The sequence below is a fragment of the Lolium rigidum genome, chromosome 4 (assembly GCF_022539505.1).
Source record: "Lolium rigidum isolate FL_2022 chromosome 4, APGP_CSIRO_Lrig_0.1, whole genome shotgun sequence".
In the NCBI taxonomy this organism is placed as follows: Eukaryota; Viridiplantae; Streptophyta; class Magnoliopsida; order Poales; family Poaceae; genus Lolium; species Lolium rigidum.
In genome coordinates, this window is record NC_061511.1 from 159,951,107 (window position 1) to 159,961,492 (window position 10,386).

The following is a 10,386-nucleotide window of genomic DNA, read 5'->3' on the forward strand; positions in this document are numbered from 1 at the left end:
TGATACCATGATAGATTACGAAATATGATTATATTGAATGCGGTAATTGGTGATTACATTGAGCCTCTTGAGCTGTTTATATAGTAGAGAATATTTAGAGGGCAATAAGCCTAGTAGAGATAGATCTAGGTTATAATCATAAACTACCTAATATAACTAAACGTAATATATTCTAACAGCTACACTAGCATCGCCGCACTATATCTGCAAAACAGGCCCTGCAAACCACTTTTAGAACGCCACTTTTTCAGCGTCTGTTGAAAATTCTTTAAGAGGAATAATGTTTTAGCGCATAGAGAATCCACATTCGTGGCGGAGATACACAAGTCAGCGTCGCCGTCACCGTCGCCGGAACCATCTTTTGTGGAAGCTGCCGTCTCAGGTGTGGCGTTGAAGCGGAGTTGAGTACCGGCTGCCCCAAGCTGCACGTGATACGTCAGCTACGAAAGCAGGCTTCTTTAATTCTTCCTCCTGTCCGTCTACACCGATGAACACGAATAACAACGAGAAGTCAATTTTGAAGAAAAGGACGTTCAGCCAAGGCAAGCAGTTGCTCAACGATGATACTAGTTTGTTATTTGCTTCAACGCATGTCCGCACGTCCACACGGCAGCCGTCGGGAACGCGGCTCTGCACCTACCTCGCGCATCCATTGGGCATGAAGCTTCTTTCCTGGATCTTGGTAAGTTTTTTTTTCTTTGTTTTTGAGGGAATCTCGGTTCATGTAGCTTGCGTTGATTGTGAAAAACTGAAAAAAGCAAGTTGCCTATGTTTCATGCTTCAAATTATCAGAAATACTACTATATATGTCCACTAAAAGAGCAAGTTGCAAATTTACCTGCGTTGAGAGTCAAAAGCACTATTTAACTTAGGACAAAGGTTTGGTGCACATAGGTACCAGTGGTCTCGTTTAAAAAAAAATCATATTTTAAAGTTTTAAAAAATTATGAAAAAATCCGCATATAGTTGATACTCTGAGCTACACAAAAATGACAAAAGCGTAGATCTGAGTAGTTATTTTCAAATATCCAAAACATATCAAATTTTGTCATTTTTTCTAGCACAAAATAAAAATAATTTACGGGTTGAGATTTGCACAAAATAAAAGTTTGTTAGAGGGAATCTCGGTTCATGTAGCTTACGTTGATTGCTTCATGTTGACCTAAAATGTAAGTCTCATGGCATGGATGTGGGAGTGGGACAAGTGAGATATGTGAGATAGTGGCACTCCCTTTCGTTTGAGTTTTATCTAGACTTGAGATTCCGGACGAGGTATTTTTGCACCCGGGAGCATGTACTCCTAGTTTTTGGAATGAGTTTTAAAAACAGTTTAAGATGTTAAAAATTTCGAAGAAAAAATTGAAATGTATATCTTCACGTTCCATATGCTCATAAAGTTGTTATGCGGGAAGCTGATATTTTGTGTGTCATGTGTAAGAAAGATAAAATTTGGTGCTTAAAAAAAACTTTCGAAGGGCCAGAGGCCGAACTTTTTATTAGAAGAAAAGAGAGCAGCGTACAAGGCATACGCATGGAGCTAGGGAAATACACCACCGGCACCACATCTACCACTATATGGTAGGGCACTCACTCCACTGGCTCCACATGAAACAAAGCTGCCACTACAAAGAAATTATACAGCCGGCTGCCCTCCAAGCATGGAGGTCTTCAATTATGAGCTCAAAAACACGATTCACCGGACTATATTCCTGCTGGAAAATTCTCGCGTTACGTTCTTTCCACAGTCTCCAGTGGACAAGAACGGTAAAAGTATCAAAATCGCGGCGAACTTTCTTTGGAGCCAACTTCCTAGCCGTCGGCCACCACTCTTCCGTACTCCGGAATCTTATTCCGGGGATCGGGAAATCAGCATTGGCCCGGTTGCGGAGGCGGAGCCAAACCTGGAGAGTGTAGCGGCAATGTACAAAAAGGTGAGTGCAATCTTCATTTGCGGATGAGCGAGAGGGAGCAAACTGCAGAGTGAGGCCAGCCTCTCCTTTCGAGATTATCTGCAGTGAGGCACCTTCCGTGGACTGCTAACCACATGAAGAATTTGCATTTCATCGGTGCTTTTGACTTCCAAATTGGTTTGGCACAAGCAAAGTTATGACTGGCCATGAAATAGAGCTGGTAAGCTGTCTTGACAGAGAACGAACCGTCAGCAGTACAACGCCAAACCGCTTTGTCCATCTGGTTCACGGATAGCTCAATCTCAGCCACCATGTCCCAAAGCTTTAGGTACTCCGCAAGAGCTTGAGTTGAGAGCCCACCTTGAACATCTCTAACCCACCTGTTATTGTACGGAGCGGTTGCAACTCGTGATGCCGGAGTTGCGGACGAAGGAGAATAAGATCGGCGTAACCTCATGCACAGCCCGCCCTCCCGGCAGCCACTTATCGGTCCGGAACTTTGCGCGTTTACCGTCCCCAAGTTTAATGTAGGCACTCGCTTTAAAGAGGTCCAGAGCATCTTGATCATCATTAACAGGTATGAGAGCCCACGGCCGCTCCTCCGTAGCCCACCTCGGCCAAGGCCAACGACAACGAAGGGCAGCACCAAAAAGTCTAAGATTTAGGATGCCGAGACCTCCGAGCGTGAGTTGGGCGACAAACCCTGGACCATGGGAGAAGGCGGTGGCCGCCGTTTATGTCTTCCTCACCTTTCCAAACAAAACCTCGACACCGTCACGTTAATAATATCAAGGGCCCATTGAGGAATAGGAAGAACCGAGAGAAGATGTATGGGCAAAGCCATGAGCACTGAACGGGTGAGGGTCAATCTGCCACCAGTGTAAAGAAATTTTGGTTTCCAGCCTTTAAGTTTCCTAGAATATTTGTCAATCAAGGGCCATATATCTGCTCTGCGAAGACGACCAGTGCTCATGGCTTAAAAAAAACTTTGGCGAGACTTTTCTTTATCTTCTTCATTAAGGAGACAAAAGTGTTAGTTTTCTGTGAAACTTGGCGTGCACACATATAATATCAACATATACGTTCCAAACTTATAACAACCATATAAATCGCAACCGTCCAATAAGGTAACAATGCTCCACCAAATAGCACAACAATAGGGAACAAAATGGTTCCTAACTCCCGGCCACAATCATGGTTGGCTCACCGGTTAAAACTAGAGAGGGCCGGGTGTCCCATGCGCACTGCTCGGAAGTCGCCTCCACCATCTTCAAGTGTTGGAGCCAAGCCAAGGCACATGATTTGACATGTCTAATTTGGAATCTTCATACTGTAGTGGTATATATTTATATTTACATAATACATGCTCTCTTGTTCACAGAATCTCTGCGAGATAACCGAAATTGTTTTCGGTCTCCATCAGCCTCTGTGTACGGGGCACGCTTGCGACTTAGCGCGTGTACGTGTTGTAATGATACGTGCGTACACATTAGTGACATCGAAATGGACCCAGCAGACCCCAAGTTGCACAAAGTCTGCGTTGCTCCAACCCACGGTGGTTGCAGTCGCAGTGCAAGTGTGCAACGCCCAAGAGCACGAGGAGGAAAGGAAAGGAAAACTCGGAAACAAAAAGCCCCGAGAATCCGCGGCAAGCAACGCAGCAACCGTCCCCGTCCGGCGTCTCCTCCGCCCGAACAGCCCCGGCACCGGCAGGCGAGCGAGCTTCCCTCCTCACGCTCCATGGGCTGCTGCGGCTCCTCGCTGCGGGAGCTGGTCCACGCGGAGAAGCCGGCCAGGCCGCGGCGGCCTCCTTCCCCTACGCCGCCGCAGCCGTCCTTCGCCCTGAGCGCGCAGAAGGCCGCGCCGCCGCCGGGGGCGCGCGGCGGGGACCAGGAGGTCCCGGCGCTCGCGGAGTTCTCGCTCGCGGACCTCCGCGCGGCCACGGACGGATTCGCGGCGGGGAACATCGTGTCCGAGAGCGGCGAGAAGGCACCCAACCTCGTCTACAGGGGCCGGCTCAAGCGGGGCGCCGCGCGACGCTCCATCGCCGTCAAGAAGTTCTCCAAGATGGCCTGGCCCGACCCCAAGCAGTTCGAGGTGTGTATGGCGGCCGGAATTGGGAGTTTTTCGGAGACGCGGTTTCTTGACGAATTGCTGGTTTGGATTGCAGGAGGAGGCGAGGGGGGTGGGCAAGCTGCGGCACCGGAGGCTGGCCAACCTTATTGGCTACTGCTGCGATGGCGACGAGCGGCTGCTTGTCGCCGAGTTCATGCCCAACGATACCCTCGCCAAGCACCTGTTCCACTGTGAGTCCCCCCAACTATATCCCTGAGCAGAGAGTTTCTACCTACCCGTGCCATTTGATGATTCTACATAACTTAGAAATCTTTTGCTCAATTGTCCGATGTGGTGAGCAAGTGCGGAATTCGTCCAATTTGGTTCTGTCTGCACTGCACCACTCTCAGTGCAGTTGCTTGCAGCATTTTAATGTCCAAACTAAGCTACTGATAATTGAGAAATGACCTTCCTCTAGGTGCTCAGCTCCCCCGTTCCCTGGTTATTTTGATTCTCACCCTGGATACAAGGGAGGATGTTCGAGTTTATTATATTATACGCAGCTGATAACTTGTTCCTATATTACACACCCGTCACTGCGTCTGATCGATAGTTTAATAATTCCCGATTTAGATGCTGACAAGTCACTGCATTTACCATCTCTGCTCAATGACAAGTACGGTTGTGGAAACAGAGATCAAATTCATTTTGCTCTTCGCCATGCTTTTTGTTCCTGTGCAGGGGAAAACCAAACTATTGAATGGGCTATGCGTCTCAGAGTTGCGTACTACATTGCTGAAGCATTGGGATATTGCAGCAATGAGGAACGATCTTTGTATCATGACCTAAATGCATACAGAATCCTCTTTGATGAGGTAAATGATCAGCAAGTCATGCCTGTTTGAGTATACAGAGATACTCCGTCAAACCAAACTATTACTGCCCCGGTCTGATGGACATATATATGCTGTTCAGGAGGGTTTGAGGCTTGGATTTTTTGTGTTTATTAATAATGCGCAATGGGGTTGGGGGATAATTCGGTTATTTGCAGTCTATAGGCAAATTGTTTATGAGAACTTAAATAGGCATTTGGAGGTTGTCATGCATCCAAGTTATTTTGTTTTGTTAAAAACTTCATCAGGTAGGCTTGTGAGATGTTGTAAGCCTCAAACAATTGAACATGTCATTTTATAACAACTAGCAAGGTATTTGCGAGGGCACTATCTTAAATGTGTCAAAAAATGCTGGATGATTTTTGGGTCAATTTTAGTTTATTGTGCTGAGTACGTAATCATATATAATAGGCGCTTAATCTAAGAAAAATAGAAATTTGGTAGGTAATGATTTATTTTTTGTAACATTTCAATTTCTAAGGGCTTAATATTCGAATCTACTACCATACTTACAATATTCTTCTGTCAAAAATAAAGATAGAGTCATATAAATAGATTCGATCTCCGCGGTTTCTTTCAACTTCTATTAGACGTTGACAGGTGAATTTATGCTTTCATCAATTTATATTAACCAAACAACCAACAAAATTTGAAATAATAAATCACATATTTGACTTCAAGCTTTGAATTGGCAATACTCACATGAAAATATAGTTGAACACATGAAGTACAGATCTAACAGCTAAAATAATTACGATGATGTGGATTAGTGTGGTGTCTCTATTACCATAAATTACAGATCTAACAGCTAAAACAATTACGATGATGCGAATTAGTGTGGTGTCTCTATTTTAGACCCTCGTATTGTGCTTTAATTATATAATAGATAACACTCCTGTTATTCAAATTTTCTTATAAACCTTTCTGGTTGCAGAATGGCGATGCTCGTCTCTCATGCTTTGGTCTGATGAAAAACAGCAGAGATGGGAAAAGTTATAGCACAAATCTAGCATACACACCTCCAGAATATCTGAGAAATGGTATTTGAAAAAATTGTTGCATTCCAATTGCTCAATGCTTTTATTTATCCCCAGTATGAATATCATGATTTCTCAAAGTGGCAAGAAAAATGCAGTGCCACTGTTAAGACATTGATCAATTGTTTGGATAGTAGTTATATGGACTCTTCTGCTTTATTTATGTTGTTACCGTAGCAAAGACACACCAATGATTACTTATTCTAGTTACTGTTCTTTCAGGCAGGGTGACAGCAGAAAGCGTCATATTCAGTTTCGGCACTGTACTCCTTGATCTTGTCAGTGGAAAGCGCATACCTCCTACCCATGTAGGTTACTTGTTAAATGTTAAGCATGTTTTCTTAGCTTCCATTTCATCTGTAGATCTAATAAAGAAATTATAGAAATATAATGCCAAGAGATTTTTTGTTTGCTTTTTCTCAGCACAAATGCCATTTCTCGTACATAATTAGCTTTACAAGTTAAGCAATGTTGAAATATCTTGCGCATCGTTGCATCTGGAAGCTACATCCTGTACAATTATTTACCAAAGCTTTTGACCAGTTAGCAAGGCAATCATTTGTATGCACACTAGTAATGATGGGTATATGCATCGCTGTATACAGGCACTTGATATGATAAGAAACAGAAACATCCAAGCACTAATGGATTCACATTTGGAGGGGAACTACTCAACAGAAGAGGCTACTACTTTGGTGAATTTCGCTTCTCAATGTTTGCAGTACGAACCAAGAGACCGACCTGATATAAAAAAGCTGGTTTCCATTCTTCAGCCCTTGCAAACAAAATCAGAGGTAATCACATATATTCTTCTATTCCTTACTATCTGCCTCTTTGCCTGTTAATGAAGATGCTTTAGCGTTATAGGACTAAAGAACTCTTTCACCCCGTACTAATGCTAGTGTTAATAGTGTAACTTCCACATTCAGTTGTTGTTTCTTGACATTTCAGTTGTATACATGAGAGTTTATCACGTAAACCTATATTAATGTAGTAATTGGTTGTCAGCTCCCTGTCTTACCAATCAACAATCAAATCCCCTATATATATCCGGACAGAGGGAGTAGTGACCAATCATATAAGGGTCATGACGGTCGACTCGATGAAATGATAGTATTAAGTAGTCATAAACAATATAACCCTTACTAAACATATGGCCACTTTGGCACAGAGTATATAATTGTATGTTCTGTACTGTGCAAAGGTTCTATGCCCCGAGTTGTGTTCAGTATGTTATATTTGTAATATATTCAGGTCGAGCTTTGTAACATTTTTCGTTGTTACGTGTTGTTAGGAATAGCATAATTTCGCCAGATGAGCACCATAAAATATATCTCTGATGATTACCACTGCCCCCTTGTAAAATACAAAGCAGGTGCCATCCTATGTGATGCTCGGAGTTCCGAAGCCTGATGAACCATCGAAGGCGCCTCCTAGTCCTACTCCACAACACCCTCTTTCTCCTATGGGAGAAGCCTGTTCAAGGATGGACCTAACTGCCATCCATCAGATTCTAGTCTCGATGCATTACAGAGATGATGAAGGGAGTAATGAGGTAAAGAGCATTGCACTGCGTTTCCAACATGTCCTTTCTGTGGGCTGTATGTTCATCAGTATCCACATTGCAGCTATCGTTCCAAGAATGGACACAGCAGATGAGGGATATGTTGGACGCCCGGAAACAGGGCGACTTTGCTTTCCGAGACAAGGATTTCAAAGCAGCCATTGATTGTTATACTCAGGTAGTGCCTTTTTTGGAAATGTTGGGGGTTCTCCCAGTCACTGTAATATTTCTGATCCATCCTTTGCTTGTGACTATTTCGCAGTTTGTTGATGTCGGGACAATGGTCTCACCAACGGTTTATGCCAGACGGAGCTTGTGCCACCTTATGACTGACCAGCCTGACGCTGCCCTCCGGGACGCGATGCAAGCACAGTGCGTCTATCCTGATTGGCCCACAGCTTTCTACATGCAGGCAGTCGCCCTGTCCAAGCTGAACATGCAGAGTGACGCCACCGACATGTTGAATGAGGCGTCACAGTTGGAAGAGAAGAGGCAAAAGAACGCACGAGGTCCATGAAGATCATCTTGAACTTGGAGAAGCTGCATCCCTTCTGTATATATATATAGTCAGAGGCTTGCGCTGGTCCGAGATGTACTGATTGGTGTAGGAGGTAGAAGATGTTTCACTGCACTGAAGAGTCTCGTGAATGCGATAAAAGGAGCTTGTTTTGTTTGTGGCATACCTGTGATAGGTAGTGCATTCTTGGGCCAATGTATATAACATCTGTTGACGCAGGCAGCAAACACTGTCGTTCACTAAGTGTAAGTGAGTGCTGCTGGTTGTTTAGAAGGGTCCTTGTGTAGCTAAAGCCAATAAACATATCTTGTCTGTACAGAAAATATGTGTTTGGAGGAACATCAGCTCCACGGTACATTCCAGGCTTCCAGCTCATCTTGTGGGCTTTGTAGAGTCCTGCCTAGGTCTCGTGTCGTTCGATTCTGGTCAGTTATTTCTGTTTGTTTCATGAACCTTGCTGGGGATTCAGCGTTGTGATCACACTTGTGATCACACTTGCGACCCTCTTTTATTAATCATCGAAAAATACGATCCCTGAATAACAAGAACCGAACTGGTTCGGTACAATACTCTGTTGCAACCGACAAATGGCCGGTCCTCACAACTCCAAACGTGTTGCTGTGGCACGGGTTACATTTTGTCCAGCGAGCCTGGAATAAGGTGTCAAGTATGATTCCACCAAAAGTACAGTTATACTTCATTTTAAGATTCTACTTCCTGTAATGCCTTCTTTGATTCATAGGGTTTATATAGAAATTGTGTACAATTTAGATCCTATAGTAAATTTTCCTACACTACTTATTTGATTCATAGAAACATATCCTGTATATAGGAATTAATCCTATAGAAATCTTGTAGTGCAAATCTTATATATAGGAACAAAACATGAGGTCATACCTTATGGAAAATTTCTTTGGCACTATCAAAGAGAACTCATGTTTCATAAGATTCAACTAGTCATGACATCTCAATCCAATGGTTTTCTTATTCTTATGTTTTCCCTATCCTATAAATCAAAGAAGCCCTAATTCATAATAAATGTCAGGATTTAGTACAAAGTTTGTACAAATTTGCACTAAATCCCCGACACGTGTGGGTGGGGTTCATGCTGGCTAGCGGTGTGTGGGTTTGTGTCGTTGGATCAGTCTAGATCGACAGTTCAGGTTGAGTTCAGTGGCCTGAACCACGAGGGACTAGTTTATGCAACCTGATTTGCTGTACTTTTCCCACTAGCACTGTCCTTCCCTGTGTAAAAAGTATAGATTGGATTGAATTGCCGTACCCCTCAAGGGCGGGCGTATACTCTTTATATATAACACATACAATCTAGGGTTTACAATATGGTTAGAATTACAACTTCTACCGCAAGTCTAGTTAGCCTGACGTGACAGTCGGGATGAGGTCCACGTGACAGGATCGTACCCGCTCTGGTGTCATCCTACTCCGTTTAACAGTCCCCCTCGATCCAAACAAGGGCTAACTAAATTCAATCCATACTTCATTCGATCAAATGTCTCCTTGCCAAGGGCCTTTGTGAATATATCAGCAATCTGGTCACGCGTAGAGATGAACCTCACCTTCAGTGCTCCGGCTGACACCTTTTCTCGTACAAATGAAAATCAATTTCGATATGTTTTGTCCGAGCGTGAAACACAGGATTTGCTGTGAGGAAAGTTGCACCGAAATTGCCACACCACAAAATTGGAGCTTGAGCCTGAAACACACCTAGCTCTCGAAGAACTGACTGCAACCATGATACCTCTGCCGTGCCATTTGCAATGGCTTTATACTCCGCTTCAGTACTCGAACGACTGACTGTAGGTTGTTTCCGAGAGCTCCACGATATCAGATTGGGTCCATAGAACACTGCATATCCTCCAGTTGATCGGCGATCATCGGGACATCCTGCCCAATCTGCATCCGTATATACACTTAACTCTGTGGACTGCGAACGCCGTATACTGAGTCCAACCTTCAGAGTTTCTTTCACATATCTAAGCACCCTTTTAACTGCAGACCAATGCACATCTGTAGGAGCAGAGAGGAACTGACACGCCTTATTTACTTCAAAAGAAATGTCTGTCCGTGTCAAGCATAGATACTGCAAACCTCCCACCGTGCTCCTATAAACAAAGGCCTCTGCTTCAGTGAGTATAGTGCCAGCATTCTTGCTGAGCTTGTCAGATGACGACATGGGCGTTGCAATACCCTTGCATTTTTGCATATTCACCTTCCGAAGCAGATCGGTAGCATACTTGGTCTGAGTTAGTGCTATTCCATCAGACATCTTTGTCACTTCTACTCCAAGAAAATAGGAAAGTTCTCCAAGATCCTTAACAGCAAAGGAGACACGAAGTTGCTCCAGAAGTTTTTCCACAGTCCGTCGACACGAGCCAGCTATGATGATATC

At 43.9% G+C, this 10,386-nt stretch overlaps 1 protein-coding gene across 1 annotated transcript; it reads left to right on the forward strand.

Annotated features, from left to right (window-relative positions):
- Positions 1-3,635: 3,635 nt before the first annotated feature.
- On the forward strand, positions 3,636-8,342 carry LOC124706152 (serine/threonine-protein kinase BSK1-2-like). The gene is made up of 9 exons (XM_047237806.1): positions 3,636-4,007; positions 4,081-4,216; positions 4,707-4,840; positions 5,793-5,898; positions 6,118-6,203; positions 6,501-6,689; positions 7,271-7,450; positions 7,524-7,637; positions 7,722-8,342. The coding sequence occupies exons 1-9, from the start codon at positions 3,651-3,653 to the stop codon at positions 7,974-7,976; spliced, it is 1,557 nt and encodes a 518-aa protein (XP_047093762.1). The 5' UTR covers positions 3,636-3,650; the 3' UTR covers positions 7,977-8,342.
- Positions 8,343-10,386: the final 2,044 nt, after the last annotated feature.

What these genes read in the sequence shown, in the direction of transcription:
- LOC124706152 (XM_047237806.1), top strand. Translation starts at nt 3,651, where the DNA reads ATGGGCTGCTGCGGCTCCTCGCTGCGGGAGCTGGTCCACGCGGAGAAG. An exon ending in CGCCAAGCACCTGTTCCACT is followed by an intron (nt 4,217 to 4,706) that starts GTGAGTCCCCCC and finishes GTTCCTGTGCAG; the next exon opens with GGGAAAACCAAACTATTGAA. An exon ending in TCCAGAATATCTGAGAAATG is followed by an intron (nt 5,899 to 6,117) that starts GTATTTGAAAAA and finishes CTGTTCTTTCAG; the next exon opens with GCAGGGTGACAGCAGAAAGC.